At 50.6% G+C, this 15,598-nt stretch overlaps 1 protein-coding gene across 10 annotated transcripts in view; it reads left to right on the forward strand.

Moving 5' to 3' along the window:
• DCTN1 (dynactin subunit 1) overlaps positions 1-15,598 on the forward strand; it is a 30,172-nt gene that overhangs the window by 2,957 nt on the left and 11,617 nt on the right. Inside the window, exons 2-8 of one of the 10 annotated variants that reach the window (XM_043468130.1) lie at positions 6,769-6,879; positions 9,982-10,227; positions 10,451-10,529; positions 10,731-10,765; positions 11,481-11,501; positions 13,800-13,817; positions 15,235-15,255. In XM_043468130.1, coding sequence (XP_043324065.1) covers positions 10,000-10,227; positions 10,451-10,529; positions 10,731-10,765; positions 11,481-11,501; positions 13,800-13,817; positions 15,235-15,255 — 402 coding nt within the window. In that variant the 5' untranslated portion in view covers positions 6,769-6,879; positions 9,982-9,999. Of the gene's footprint in view, positions 1-6,768; positions 6,880-8,047; positions 8,354-9,981; positions 10,228-10,450; positions 10,530-10,730; positions 10,766-11,480; positions 11,502-13,772; positions 13,818-15,234; positions 15,256-15,598 lie in introns of those variants that run through there. The other 9 variants (XM_043468125.1, XM_043468126.1, XM_043468129.1 and 6 more) reach the window with 9 other exon arrangements.

Below are 15,598 nucleotides of genomic sequence, written 5' to 3' on the forward strand. Positions count from 1 at the left end.
GAACTGGGTATTCAGTGTCCCCTGATAAGGTAGGTGTTGAGCAGTTGACTGATTCAAGTCTATCTTAGGGTCCTTGCCATCCTGAAGTCTCTGGATTTGGTTTTACATAATTTTTCTTTCGAAGTTCCAGCTCGTACTGGTTGTACTTGGCTGACAAATTGGTTATCCAGTCTGACCTCCCTAAGCTCTGACGTATCCACCGAGGGCTGACCCTTGTCACTCTTAAAACCTTACTAAAGCTATTTTCCCAGATCTACACTTCCTCTAGAGTCTAGGGGTCTTTCTTTCTCTTGTCCTTTTACCTTAGAAGCATATGAGATTGAGATTTATTGCCACTACTGAATTCCATAGGAACTGGAGCTGTCCCTGCAGTTTTAGTTTCTTAGGCTCCTAACTGGAGAAGAAAGAGCTACTTTTGCTGGGATGTATGTTGTATTTCCCCCATGGTGTCCCTGGGAAACCTGTCAGAGCCAACTTATATCTCTAGAGCCTGATGTTGGTACAGGCTTCTATTCAACATTGAGTATCTTCTCTGTTCAGTGCTTAGGATAACAGATGAATTCCCTGGAGGAATTCATGATGGGATAAGGAAGACAGTATTGTAAGGAAAATGTGATCTTGTAATAGAGATATTTGTGAAGATCTGTGTGAGTGCAGAAGAGAGAATGACAGCTCCACATGGAGACATCAAGAGAATCTTCAGGAAAGAGGTGATGAGTAAGTTGAGCCTTGATGATGAAGAGAGAGAAAGGACATGCTGATGTTTGCAACATTTGCAGAAGCATAAGATAGGTGGATCCAAGTTTCTGGAATCTAAGAGGATTTGGGAATCAAAGAAGGGGTGATTGGTGAGATTAGATTCATAATGAGGCCAGGTTTTTAATGACCTGTAGTTTTGTTCTAAGATGCACTTTTGTGGGAGGGAAGTCTCTGGAGGTTTTCGGGCAGGGAGGTGATGTGGTTATATTTTGGGAAGCTAATTGTGGAAATAGACTGAAAGGGGAGGATCTGGATCAGGAACATCGGGAGAATCTTGTAATAACCTGGGCTTGGCTTCTGGCTGAATTAAGGATTAGTGCAGGTGGGAAGAAGAGGGGGAATCAGAGAGATTGTAGAGACAGAGATTCCCTGATGTAATGACTAATTAATTGGTTGTTGAGAACAAGAGAGGGAATTGTCCAGGATAACTCAGTTTTCTATTCTGGATGGATGGTGGTACCAGTAAAAATAATATAGAAGAGGAAAATTTGCTGGGTGAAGATTCCATGTGTTTTGGGTCACGTTGAGTTTGGGGGTCTGTGGCGCTTAGCAAATAGGTGGAAATGTGGGTCTGGAGTTCAGAAAAGAGTTTGTGCCTGGGGTGGTGGATGACGATGCTGTTGGAATGGATGACCCCAGCATGCTTGCAGAAGGCTGAAGATGACAGAGGAAATGACAAGGCTTAGTGGGCAAGGTAAGAGAATGTTGTCCAGGGAGCGACAGGGGAAAAGTTACGGGAAGAGAATCAGCAGGCTCTGTTGCTATAGGGAAGTGGAGTAGGATGAGCTTGGAAAATGTGTGTTGAGATTGGGCAGTTAAGAGATTATGGTTACCAGGACTCTTTTTTTTTTTTTTTCAGTGTGAGCAGCTTTAGTGGAGTCATAAGGACAGGAACCAAGTGAATTGAAGAGTGGATGGAAAGTGAGGATAAGGAGGGTGTACTGTGAGTAGTTTGGCAAGGAAAGAAGGAAGGAAGATGGAGGAATAGCAGAGACAAGAGTCAGGTTTTTCTAGAAGTCTTGAGCATGGGTTATCTGATAAGAGGCCACATTTGAAGGCACAGAGGAAAAGATGATTGCCAAGGAGGGTGGAGGGTTATCTCTGAAAAGAAGACATCATTTCTTTTGAAGAGGAATGACTGAAGGAATGACTTCCTTCTTCTTATGTAGGAAGAAAGGCAATGATGGATACATCTAAATTTGCAAAGAGGGTCCATTTCCTTTCTCAGCAAGGTTATCTGTTGGGGAGGGGTTCTGGCGTGGGCTCAGATAGGAACGGGGGCTTGAGAGTGGTAAGGGAAGGCTTGCAACAACTGTCCAGAGAGGAAAGGGGAAGAGAGCAGACTCAAGATAGCTCCGAGAACACTGAATACCCTCTGAACTTGAATCCTGCACTGAGGTCTCTCTTTCTTCTTCTTCATAATAATTATGGCTGTCATTTATTGAATGTGTCATACCAGGTACTCTTACAAGTGCTTTCCAGCCCTGTTAGAAAGGTATTGTTACTACCTGTGTTTTACAGAAGAAGAAATTGAGGCATGGAACAGTAGTATTTATGTTTGATGAATCTCTTACTTCTGCAGAAATGGCATTCCTTCTCTGAGGCATCAGAGAAAGGCAGAAATTTACTCCCAAGTCCCAGTTTCTGGTCTTGAGGGGCTGGAGTTTAGGGCTGATAAGGAGGGAGCCTTACCAGGCCAGTCTGTGGGTATGATAGTGGATGGGTGGGCAGGGTGGTGGGGTCAGTGTTGCTGCTATCTTTTTACAACTACATATGGAATTCTGAAATCCTTATGTGACTTGCCAGCAGCCTGACTTGAAGGACAAGTGACTGTAATGGTTTGTTAGGTACTGCAGGCTGAGACTGTGTCACTTGAGATGGTGAATAAGAAAAGAGATCTTGTCTCAGTCAGCCAGAAAAAAATTTTTTTTTCTGCCAGTTATGGGACTAGGCAGATCTATAACCTTTCATAATAACATACAGTATTAACACTCAGTTTTGGTGTTTTCCCCATTGGTGTGATACAGTTTGTCAGTAAGGTGCACACCCGACTTGAGTGAAAGAGGAGAATGATGAGATGGCATGGATGGAAGAGAACGGACTTACCTTTTCCTGCTGCAGCCACTGGAGCATCATTTCTGTGTCCTTCCTCTTGAGGTTGCCATGGATACGCCTTTGCTTGGTGACTTGAGGAGATTGATTTCCGTTATGATCAGTTGATGACGTGGGTTTAGAAAGAGAAAGGACAGAATGCTCTGCTTCTGGGGAGTGGCTGGTGCGCTGCCCAAAAGGCAGAGCCAGGCAGAGCCGAGGTGGCTGTGGCTTTGCTGGCTGCTTTGGCGTTTGCTGAAGTTGTGAAATGGTGCATCTCTGTCTCTACAGCGCAGGCTCGGGGTTCCCCGTCCGCAGGGTCCTAGTGCCAGGGACTTGTTGGTTGATCGAGGGGAGGAAGCAGCAGGAACTTTGAATAGTCTGTTAAGTAGGACTCCCACTAGCTCTGGGAGGGTTCTGGTTCTCGAATACAGGGCTGCACTCAAGTGCCTGTTGCCTTCCTGCAAAGCGCTTTTCTTGAGGATAAGTGAGGCGTATTGTGTAGCTTTCCTTGCTGGAGGTCTGGGCCCTTTGGAAGCGGGTCTGGTGGTCACTGGGTATTTCTAGAGGGGAATATCCTGGGAGGGAATAGACCTGTATTCAGTTTGGGAGTGGGCTACAGAAATTTCTGGGGATAAATGAAGAGCTTGGAGAGGTTAAAAAAAAAAAAAAGTCTGTTTAGGGCCTAGGTCCTGTCTCTGTGAGATTTGCAAGGCAAAAGGCTCCATGTATTTTCTTTCTGGGTATATCAGGAATCCAGCCCTCCAAGCTTCCAGTCCCTAAGCTTCTGTTCCCCTCTCCTTTCCTGACCCTTAAGGGACTTATATCCACACGTATCCCTCATCTACTAGTGCTTTTAGAGATGTACAACTTCACCCTAGTTTTAAGAAAATCCGTATCTTGCTGATTACCTTTATGTTTCATTTTATGTCTTTGCAACCAAATCAAAGTACCCAGTGCCTAATGCAGTTCAGTTCAAGTGTGTGGACCCTGCTGCCAGACTGGCTGAATTTCAAACCTCTACAGGTGGAATCAGAGAAGGCAAACGATTGGGTTAGCCCAGGATCAAGGTTTGGTAAGGTGAGACAAGAAGAGGTCAGGGGCTCCAAGGATACTGGTATACCAGTAAAAAGCAAGGTGGAAATGGTGCAGACTGGGCGCCAAAGAGACTTTTCCTCCTTACCAGTTCCTCCTTAATTCCCAATAATCTACTTCTTTTCCTGAAATGTTCACCAAGTCCACTGGTAACCTGTTTATCAGACTTAAATTTGTGTCCCTTGTCTCTTCCCGTTTTCCTAGACTTTTTAGCAATTTTTAATGTCATTGGGGAGGAAAATGGATTAGAAATCCAGGGAGTATCTGTCTTCTGGTTGAGGTAACACATAACTTACAATTGTTCTGTGTGACTTGGGGTGGGTCCCAAAGATGCTGGTGAAGGATCACCTACCTGTTGTTGTTGTTTAGTCGTTTCAGTCGTGTCTGACTCTCTGCGACCCCATGGACTGTAGCCTGCCAGGCTCCTCTGTCGGGGGGATTTCCCAGGCAAGAGTACTGGACTGGGTTGCCATTTCCAGCTAGTCAAATCTTCCCCACTGGCTATGAGACTTAGATGAGTCGTTTGACTTTTGAGACTTGGTTCTGTCACCTGTAAAATGGAAATAACAGAATCCGTGTCGTCTTCATCACAGGTTCGTGTTGGAAGGAGATCGTGAAATTCATGTGTTAGTAGTCACAGTTAAATTTGCCCCTGAGAAGGCCTTGTGACTTATTTCCTCTCCCTTAACATGTTCAGTTTCCCTTCTCAACTCTGTTATCATCATTCTCATTGCTCCTGCTTGAGACATCCCAGGTTTATTCATCCCTTTGCTTATCCATGCACTCATCCTTCCATCCACTTATTCGTGCAACCTCTGAGTTCCTTCTGTGTGCAGTTGTCATTGAAGTACCCTCTCAGTGACGATGAAGACGTATCTACAATGTGTTGAACACATATTCTATGCTAAGCACTATGCTAAATGCTTTACTTCTCTCTTAGTTAGTCTTCGTAACATCCCTGTGAGGTAAGTATTATTTCCCCCTTTTTTCAGGTGAGGTAACAAGGGCTCCTAAAATATGTTACCTAGAGTCATACTGGTGAGGAAGTGGGAGGACCAACGCTGGACCCAGGAGGACCAACGCTGGACCCAGATCTGTCCATCTCCAGAGCCCATACAGGCCTGCTGCTCCTTTCCCCGTGTTTGATCTATCATAGGTCCTTCTCAGAGTTGTTGTTGTTGTTTTTTTTTTTTGGTACTGTCTCTTCCCTTTCTTTTTCTCTTATGAGCCTAGTTCATACCCCCTCAAACCCTTGCTCATTATTGCTGTTAGCTTCCTTGCTGTCATCTCTGTCTTTATCAAGTTGCTCTGCCTCAACTCCATCCCTCTGTCCACCTCCTGTTTGATGTTCCTAAAATAGTTTTCATTATGCCAGTCTCCTGCTCAGGAAGAGTCTGGCTTCCTGTTGTTATTGGATCCAATTCATCTATCTCTACCTGTTGTTAAACTCCCTGAATCTATCCATATTTACCTTCTAATACATCTCAACATCAGTGTTAGTTCATTCAATAATATTTGACACCATGTGCCAAGAGTGATGAAATCATAAAGAGGAAAAGTTGTGGAGTCTGCTTTAACAGGCTTACAGTTTGATAGGAGAACTCATCTAGAATTCTTTACTTCAGCCAAGCTAGGCATCTTTAATTTTCCCCAGTCAAGCAGAATTATTCTTTCTCTACTCATACTGTAGTCACAAATTATGTTTGTAGGCCTTTCCTTTCCATATATTCTGCCCCCCTACAAAAAAAAAAAAAAACTCATATAAGGCATAATCAAGTACCCCTTTTCTTTCTAGCTTACCTTTCTGCTCTCTGTAGCTCCTTGTAATATGTATTGCCTAGACATTTTAAGACCTGTACAGCTTCTGCACTTTTTATAGAGCACTTTTATATGCTTTATCTTATTTGAGTATTAATGTAGATATGCCAGGTAATAGTCCCATTTTATAGAAGAAACAGCATCCAAGAAGTTAGATGACTGTGTATACTTGTGTTGCTAGTGAGCTCTGTGATGTCCTTAGATGTCGCTCTTTTGAATCTTTGAAGGTAATGTGGTCCAGAGGAAGAACATATTTTTGGAGGCCTAGAACTATGTGTGGTAACAGGAGAGTGGAAGGACACAGGGTTCTGATTCAGGCTTTGGCTCTAGTTTTGGCTCCTCTGCTTGTCTTGTGTGTAACTTCAGAGAAGTTGCTCAGTTGTCCAAGCCCCAATTTCTTGTTAGCATTGTTCCTAGCCTGCCTCTGTGGGGTTATTTTGATGTCCAGATTTGATAATAACTTTTGTTATTAGCTAACTTTTGTTGAGTACTCTGAATACCAGGCGCTGTCCTAAATGTTATACATGGATTGTCTCAGCTAATTCTCACAGCAGCTCTGAGATGTTCTTTGCTCGCAGTTGACAGGTGAGCAGATTGAGGCACTAAGATTTTTTTTTTGTTTTTTGCTTTTTTTTTGAGGCACTAAGATGTTAAGTAGCCGGACCAAGCTTTTGTAGCTATCAAATGGTGAAACCATGAATTGAATGTAAGCATTCTGAGTCTAGAACTGGTACTCTGAACCATAGTACTAACAATTGTTTTTTTAAGGTGCTCTGTACACTGTAAGGTGCTCTGAACATGCAGAAGTCCAGTTTGCAAGGAACTGTGTGGCCCTGTGTAATGGTGAATAGGGAAAGGAGGGGGCAGCATGGATATTTTGCAGGAGAGGAGAGAAATGGCTTCCTAGGGGGTCTGACCAGCACTGGAGATGTGGAGAGGTGTTTTGGGGGCCCTATATCTGGCTGTTGGCTGTCATTCTACTATTAGGTATCTGGTTTTCCTTAGAAAGAGTGGAATGGAGGAAGACTCTGTTCGGCCAGTGAAGCCCAGCGTGGACAAGACAGGTAGCCCTCGGCCCAGGGGATCCACGTCCGTACCGACCTGGTGGAGCCATAGGTCAGACCCTAGGACAGCTACTTAGGGGCATGGCAACCTTTGCCAGTTTGGGGGAAGCTGGAGTACTTGACTTGCTTTGTTGTGTGTGTGTGTGTGTGTGTGTATGTGTGCGCACGTGCGTGTGTGTATGTGTGTGTATGTGTGTGCACGTGCATATGTGTATGTGTGTGTATATGTGTGTATGTGTATGTGTGTATATGTGTGGTGTGTGTGTATGTGTGTATGTATGGGGTGTGTGTGTGTGTGTATGTGTGTGTATGTGCATGTGCGTGTGTATGTGTGTGTGTGCATGTGTATGTGTGGGGGTGTGTTTGTATGTTTGTGTGTATATGTGTGTGTATGTATGTGTGGGGTGTGTGCGCATGTGCATGCGTGTGTGTGTGCGTGCATGTGTGTGTATGTGTGTGGGGGGGGGTGTGTATGTATGTGTGGGGTGTGCGTATGGCTTGTGTATGTGCATGTGCGTGTGTGTGTGCGTGTGTGTGTATGTGTGGGGTGTGTGTATGTGCACGTGTGTGTATGTGTTTGTGTGTGTGTGCATGTGCGTGTATGTGCATGTGTACGTGCATGTGTGTATGCATGTGCGTGTATGTGTTTGTGCATGCATGTGCATGTATGTGCACGTGCATGTGTGTGCGTGCATGTGCGTGTGTGTGCATGTGCGTGTGTGTGCATGTGTGTGTATGGTGTGTGTGTGTGTGTGTGGAGTTGCCTCCATTGCTGCTCTTTCTTTGCTATGTATTGGGCAGGGGGCCTGGCTGCTCCGGCCCAGGGTGAGATTGAGATTTAAGCCCTGCTCGTGTGGTTTGAGCCCCAAGTTTAGAAAGGGGCGGGAGAAGGAGGAGCCTCAGAAGCGGGTGAGAGACCCTCCTGGCGGGGAGGGGGCCCTGGGTAGCTGATTGTTTTGGAGTGTTGCTTGATGCTCCCAGGTCTGCTGCCCGCTCCCGTCGTGGGGGTGGGCGGGTGGCAGAGATGGAGAGGGGTGCAGACCGGGAGAGTCATCAGGGCTGTGCTCCCAGCGTCGGACAGTGTCCTCTAGAGGTGAGTGTTGAGAGTCTGTGCCTGGGCCCGTCGCGCCTTGCCTGTCTTGACTGGCCCGGGTGCAGCAGGGGGACACTAGGACCCAGAGGCTAGCTCGGTCCCTGACAAGTCTAGAGCAGCACTAGCGCAGAGTGAGACTCATCAGCTGGCAAGCAGGATCGGTGTCTCTGGGTTCAGGAATCCTCCAGCAGCAGAGGGGACTTGCTCCTCAGCCCCTTTTTCCGTTCCCTCCCCGACCCCAGTAGGCCACCCAGTGAGGTCCATGGACGGGGGCGGGCCCCGCCTGCCGGCTTCTGTGTGTGTCCATGAGGGCCTGGAGCCCTAGCCCTCCTGCCTAGGTTCTGCCTTTTCTCTCTGTCTTTGGCCAGCTGGGGGAGGGGGTGGAGGCCGAGTGAGCAACATGGCCCAGAGCAAGAGGCACGTGTATAGCCGGGTAAGTGGCCCTGATCTGGGGTGGCCGTGGGAGGGCTCCTGGGGAAGGCCTGGGTGCCTGTGGACAGTGCTGTGGGGGCTGGGAGACAACGCTGGAGCTCGCCGGGGCCACTCGCAGCCCTGATGGGGTTAGACCGCATCGGCGTCCCTTCCCAGAGTTGGGCCCTTTGTGGGTGCTGGGGAGCCCTGACCTTTGACTCTAGCTGGACCTCGGGCCAGAGGTTCCTGGGGGGCCGGACTGTCCTGGGGATTTCAGATGGGGTCGGTGGGTTGGACTGGCCTTTTGGTGAAGCCTTTCTTTAGAGCTGCTTTGTTGCCTGTCACTTGCTCTCTTGCTCTTCCGGCTCAGATTGGCTCTGTAGCCACTGTTGTGTCCACCTCGTTCTGAGGTTTATTAGGGTTAGGACGGTGGTGACAGTCTCTGACTTTGGGGCCAGCTCTGATATGCCTGTCAGCTCCTTTTATTTTCAGGTCCGTGATAGCCGCTCGACTGTCCCAGGTATGATTTGGCCTCTCAGGGCCCCTGGGAATGGCATCCTCACCTTCTTGGATGAGTTCTTTGGGGAAGAGAGTTGGGGAGTGACTGGCTCTGGCAGAGCTTCCTTATGAAGCGAAGCGGGAGCATCAGAAGGGAACCCTGTGAGGTCTTCAGGTCCATGCTCTCACTTCTTCATGCCTCATTGTCTGTTGCAAGGCCCCTGGTTCATGGAGCTGCTGTTGCTAAAAATGGCTTAGGTGTGATTTTCTTCTAAGCCACGGGCCTATTTGGGACCTAATTTCATGTTGTCTTGTCATCACGAGTATGTCAGAAGCCGAGAGCTTCCCAAGGACAATGTTTAGTCTATTCCCTTGGCTTGTCCATTCATTTGGACCACTGGACAGAGTCGGGGGACAGTTCGCAGGACAGATCTGAGATACCAGATTTGCCTAGCCTTTATATATTTATTTATTCGTAGCAAGATAGTGTGAGTGAAGGATCTCCAGAGCTTATAGATAGAGTTGATTGGCCAGGGCTGAGGCCTGGAAGAAGGGAGTTAAATGGTTGAATGGGCTTGGTGAGGCATCTCGGGGTGTTGTGGTGGGCTGGGGGAGGTCAGGTCGTGAAGGAGGCACAGTTGTGTGCCAGTGAAAGGGAGAGGTCTGGGAGAGCCGTGTGAACCTCAGGGAGAGTAGGGAGGACAGGATTCTGCGGGAACACTCACTGACTCACCTGTCTTCCCAGCTCAGACCTCTGTCAGGCACTGGGTTGTGGGGAACCGCTGTAAACTGAGTTAGTTGCTTGAGCTTCATTCCCCTCCTAGGGGACAGTGCTCCTGAGAAAGTAGCCATGTGGAGTGACATTCACCGATCTATCAATGCATTCTGATTTATTAAAGTTAAATATAAACTCTTAAAAGTTCTGGCAGATTCCAGGGGAGTTTGAAGAAGTTCTAGAACATAATACTGGCATTTTTCCAAAGGAAATTTGATAGATATTGGGGGGGGGGTCACTAATTTGAGAATGGGGTTCAGGGAAGTGACTTCTGGTCCTTCTTTAGGCCAGGATCCTGACTGGGGCCTCTCTTGTATATTAGGATGACACCCTCACCTTGAGGCTTTTAACTCCACGTGTTTGCTTGTGTCTTTCAGACTCCCAGCGGCAGCAGAATGAGTGCCGAGGCAAGTGCCCGGCCTCTGCGAGTGGGCTCCCGCGTGGAGGTGATTGGAAAGGGCCACCGTGGCACCGTGGCGTATGTTGGAGCCACCCTCTTTGCTACTGGCAAATGGGTAGGTGTGATCCTGGATGAAGCGAAAGGCAAGAATGATGGAACCGTCCAAGGCAGGAAGTACTTCACTTGCGATGAAGGACACGGCATCTTTGTGCGCCAGTCCCAGGTACCCACTCCGCTGCTGTGTGTGCGTGTGTGTGCAGCTGGTGTGTTGGTGCTCTCTTTTCCTGGGCATGCACCTAAGTCTCTGGTTGGGAGAGTGGGAGGCAACGAGGGAGGGAAGATCCAGAGCTATCCTCAGGGAATCTGCCCTGTACTCTAGGCTTGCTTAGGGCCCATGTTACCTCCAGCCTTGATCTAGCTATATTGAGTCTATTCTGTGGCCTCAGATACAGGTATTTGAAGATGGAGCGGATACTACTTCACCAGAGACACCTGATTCTTCTGCCTCAAAGGTCCTCAGAAGAGGTAACAACCACCCACTTAAGTTGCCTCCTCACACGCAGGCGTCCCCAGGACTTCTCCCCAGAACAAGGGGCCGCAGTGGATCCTGAGATTTTTCTATCACCACCATATTCTGTTGTTAACATCTTGCCTCCCCTGCCATGACGTTCTCTGCTCCTATCCGTCTACACAAACACACACTTTGTTTCTGTTTGCATTCTACAGAGGGAACTGACGCAAATCCAAAGACCAGCAAACTGGTAAGTAGTTAGGGATGGGCGTGGGGAGTGATGGAGGAAAGAGGGAAAGGAAAAGGAAAGGAGGGAGGCCATACAGGATCTTACTCGTCTGCTGCTTCCACCTGAGGCGGTAAACTGAGTTAGCCTTTTCAGGCTCCATCCTCTCTGAGAAGGAGACTTTCTGGGTGTGAGTTGCCGCTTTAGGTGTAAAGGTGCTAGCAGGGAAAAGCTACCAATGCCCAGAAGTTCTGGATCAGTTGGAACTGAGGCTGGGGGTGAAAGGGAGGACAGGTCTGCCCCTGGTGGTGGTGCTGCCAACTTCCCAGCTTTTGGTCCCCGAGGCTGCCGTCATCCGGTGGGTGTAGGGTAGGGGTGAGATAAAGACTGGAGGAGGAAGGCGCTCTCTGGCTCACAAGCAGGTGGAAAGGAGCTGGCCCTCTGGCACCTTTTTAGTTTGTACGTGGAGGGCCCACTGTGGCTGCCCTCCGCAGCTCTGTACGGGGTGTGTGAGGTGGGGCTCCCAGTTCTCCAGCACCTCCCGGCAGGGAGTGGACCTCCTGGAAGCTGATCTTGAGGGAGGCCGCACCTCACTTACCCTGGCCTGGACAGTGACCTGCCCCTCCGATACCCATGTTCGCCTGTGGGTCTTAATACCTGCACCTAAGAAGTCTGACCCGGCTAGCCCAGTGTGGTGTTTAACGCTTCTCTAACTCTGCCCTTTCAACTCCTCATGCAGCGGGGACTGAAGCCTAAGAAGGTGGTGTGTTTACTGTTTGTGCCTGGGTGGGTGAGGGCCATGCGCCCCCTCCCCAGCTGTCCTGCATGTCCTTGGGCTGCTCCTTGCATGTATGTGTGACCTTGGGGCTGGGATGGCCAGAGGAAATGGCAGCCTTGGCTTTCAGAGTTCCTTTGAGGGGTGCGAGGACATCAGGCTCAGTGTCCAGGCCCAGATAGTACGCATAGGGATGATCCTCACACCCCTGCCCATCGCCTCGGGACTTCTGGTCAGAGACTCCAAGCATTTGACTGTGAATAGCAGCACATGGAAGAGAGCATCTACTGGGTTACAGAGGATCCTCACTTAGCCTGAGCTTAGGCTTAGTGGGAGGAGAGACTGGGGGTTTGGAGGTGAGGAAGGTGCCCAGGGAGGTGGTTAGGTAAGTAGGCGGGAGGTCAAGGAACTGAGCACAGAAGAGCAGGCCTGAGTGGTACCTGCCTCTGGGTGGTGTGGCCATGAATACGCACTTCTGCTCTGTTCCATCCTTCTTTCCCTGCCTCCTCCTTCCTCTGGTGTTGTGCCCGAGGCCTACCTCCCACACCTTACAGCCTTCCATCAACCATCGTTGGGGTGGGGCTGCCACCCCTGAGACTCTTTTAGTCTGAAGTTGCTGCCATGACCGCTTCCTCACACCAGTTCATGCCTCCGGGCTGTGCCCAAGCCGTCTCTGACCTGCACGTGCCTGTCTGACCTGTATGTGCTGTGCTGTGTGTGTGACGTTCTGTGATTTCCTGTTGCGCATCTGTGTCAGGACCTTCTGACTGCATGGAGAGCTGTTAGATGGGGGCAGTGGGAGGGGAGAGTAAAACTTCTCTGTTTTGATTTCTGGTTGGTGGTGGGTCCTCATGTTGGAGTCTTGCCTTGGAAGAGACAACATGATGGTATTTGCTTTGGGGTCCTGGCTTGGGAGGGAATGGGGATATAAGAAGGAAAATAATTCTCTAAAGGATGCTGGACCCACTCCGGAAGCTTGGCTTCTTCCCTTGATTATTGGCTCCTGGCTGGGGCTCCCATCTTACATCAGACCCCAAATAGAGAAGAGCATGGACCTGCAGTCTACTGTCTATGGAGGGGTTCTGGCTGCAGTCTGACCTGACCATGAGTGGGATGTGAGCCGTGCCCAAATCTTGGTGTTTTTGGCGGCTGACTAGGGAAATGTGGCAAAGCCTAGCCTAGGCTGCCTGCGCTGGGGCATGGTACCTCCTTGGCTCCTGGTGCAGAGTGTCGGTCAAGTGGTCAAGCCCTTCCCTAGTTCTTTCTCTCCAGGGCTTCTCTCGCGGCACATCACTTAACTCAGGAAACAGGGAGCTAGCACCACAACAAAAGAAGGAACTTTGAGGGGCAGGGTGGAAGAGAGGACCCAGATGTCTCTGCAAGGTGCCCAGTCCTTTCTGGAAGCTCTTTAGAGACAGACTCTAACCTGCCCACAACCCAGGGAGAGTCGGGACAGGAGCCAGCTGCTGTCGTTAGAGCTGCTGCTGCCCAGATGGAATGTTCTCCGGGTTTCTTAGTGTGCCCCGCAGAGCCGATGCAGGAGTGCTGGGTGTGTGTGCGCCTGACGAGCCACCATCAGGGTCTCATCTGTGTGTATGAGACAGAAGTAGCGTTGACGGGGTTGTAGACCGAGGGGAGTGTGAGTATGAGAGAGGCCTGATGAAGCAGTGAGGTCCCTTGTCCCTGTGCAGTGATACCCTGGTTCCAGAGAGGTCATCACAGAAATGGGACGGCCCCCAGCCCAGTTTCTTTGAGCAAATCCGTGGGGATGTGGGAGAGGGAGGAGCCAGCCAGGACTTGTTCTCTGGAGGAGGAAGCAGGGTGGGTTTAGGAGAGGACTTTGTCCAGTCCTGGGGAGGAGGAGGAGGAGCCGTCAGAGCCCGGTGGTTGCTAGGTGACCGAGGAGCAGTGGCTCCGCCCCTCGTGGAGCAGAGGAGGGTGGGCACATGACGTCAGGTGGAGCTGGTGCGGCGGCCACTGAGGCTGCCGTCAGCCTAGGCTGGCGAACTAGGCCGGGTGCCTCCCGAGCGCCTCTCCGGTGCCTGCCGGAGCCCGGCCGTCCCCACCGTGCACCGGTGGGGCCTTCTGCATCTGAGCTGCAGCCGTTGGCCAGCCGGGGAGCTGCCGGGCCGGGGAGCTGAGGCTGCATTGTTGGGATTTGATACACTAATCTGCTGTCTCCGCCGCCTTCCCCTCTGTTCGGTCTTTCCCCCCCTCCCTTGGTCTGTCCTGCCTTCTCTTTCCTCTCCTGGCTTTCTTTGGTTTTCTGCAATGATGAGACAGGCACCGACAGCCCGAAAGGTACTCTTGCTTGCTCTGGTCCTGCTGCCAGCTTGCCAGCGCGATGGTGGCTGGGGTGGGGGTGGCGGCCGCAGACTTGCTCTGTCTGGTTGGGGGACAGGATGGGGATGAAGGTGGGGGGCAGGGAGAGTGTGTGTCACTGCCATGCCCCACACCCTGGGCGTTTGCTCCCTAGCCTTCCTGCTTTTGGCTCTGAATCTGTGTTTTGGGCCTTGTACCCAGTGGCCTCACCAGCTTGAGCTTCAGGCAGCTTTTGCTGCAAACTGGCTCTGGCTGTGTTTCCTAGGACAGAATCTGGGGAAGCAGGTCCAGATGTCTTTGTGCCTCTAGCAAGCCTACCTCACTCGACCTTTGCTAGAATGACACTTGGTTGTAATACTAGCATCCCTCCTCGACTGGGGTCTGTATCAGGGGCTTTCTCTAGAACAGTTTGTGACACACAGTTATGGAGGCTTAGCCCACGGTAGTAGAGGTGGGAGTTGGTCTCCTTGGGAGACCTAGAAGAAGGGCCCAGGCCAAATCTTGTGTTTGCCAGAGCTCTGAGACCCTGGGTATCAAGAATACTGTTCGGGAGTTGGAGTTAATCATCTGTTTATCACTTTGCAATAATCTGGGGTGGTTGGTTTCAGATCTGGTGTGGGGCAGTAGTTTCCCTATGCTGCTGCCCACCCCCACCTCCTTTCTTGCAGCTGGGTGGGGTCACTTTGCTGAGCTCTGGGCTTCTGGCTAATGCAATATTCATGGCCCTGACACCTGAGCCCTCTGCCCTGGGGATGGGAAGTGCTGCAGGAATTGATCCTGGGGAGGGGGTGGGGGTGGGGCACAAGGCCGCACTGTGCTCCCTTGGGGGCCTGGTCTCCCCCTGCTGGTTTCGTATCACTCACGTCCAGGCTTGTATCATCGTTCTTGTCACGTGGTATTTCTCTGGAGTCCTGTACGGAATCTAGCACTCAAAGGAAGGGGCTGACCTGGGAAAGTCCTTGGGAGTGGTGGGTGGGCGGGGCTCTGGGCTGGAGTGGGAGAGGTGGTTGTGGGTGGACTCCTCTCTGGTCTCTGGAGACCTTCTCTACTAGCTGCTGGCTTCGGTCTCCTGGGGCTCAACCTGGAAGACGGGGACAGAGCTTCCAGGGTGTCCGAAGGGGTGAGGCCTACAAGGGTAGGGCAAGAGTGGGAGAAGGAGCCAGTGGGAACTAGGAGTCCTGAGCTCCTGGAGCAGGATCGAGGCGCTTCACTGGAAGGAGGGACGGGACGGGGCTGGGAGGAGGGACGGGCCGGGCTGGGAGGAGGGACCGGGCTGCTGACTGCAGCCTCATGTCTGTCGCTTGTGCTCTCATTGCTGTCCCCTCTGCTGTCTGTCTCTCTGCCGTCACCCTTTCTTTCCTGACTACTCCTCCTCTGGCTGCTGTTGCCTGTCCAGACTACAACTCGGCGGCCCAAGGTGAGGAAGAAACAGGCCTCTGTACAAGCCACTGCTGAGTGGACACAGATACCTTAGGCATGTGCGTGCATGTGGGCATTTGTGTGAGCAAGTGTAAGTTGGTCACAGTGTGTCCTGGGTTCTCTTAAGAGGAGTGGGGGTGCTGAGGGTGATGACAGGCCCCTCCTGGGAAGGCGACTTCCAGCTATTAGGAGCATGTCTGAGCCGGTAGCTTGAGTGTAGAAGAGAAACGAGAGTGGTTGTGGTTAATCAAGGCAGACTTTCTTGAAGAAGGGCATCTTCTTCCAGCTGCTTTTGACCGGCTTTGGGAGGGTGTGTGTGTGTGTGTTGTTGGGGAAGGGGC

The sequence above is a fragment of the Cervus canadensis genome, chromosome 5, assembly GCF_019320065.1.
Source record: "Cervus canadensis isolate Bull #8, Minnesota chromosome 5, ASM1932006v1, whole genome shotgun sequence".
In the NCBI taxonomy this organism is placed as follows: domain Eukaryota; kingdom Metazoa; phylum Chordata; class Mammalia; order Artiodactyla; family Cervidae; genus Cervus; species Cervus canadensis.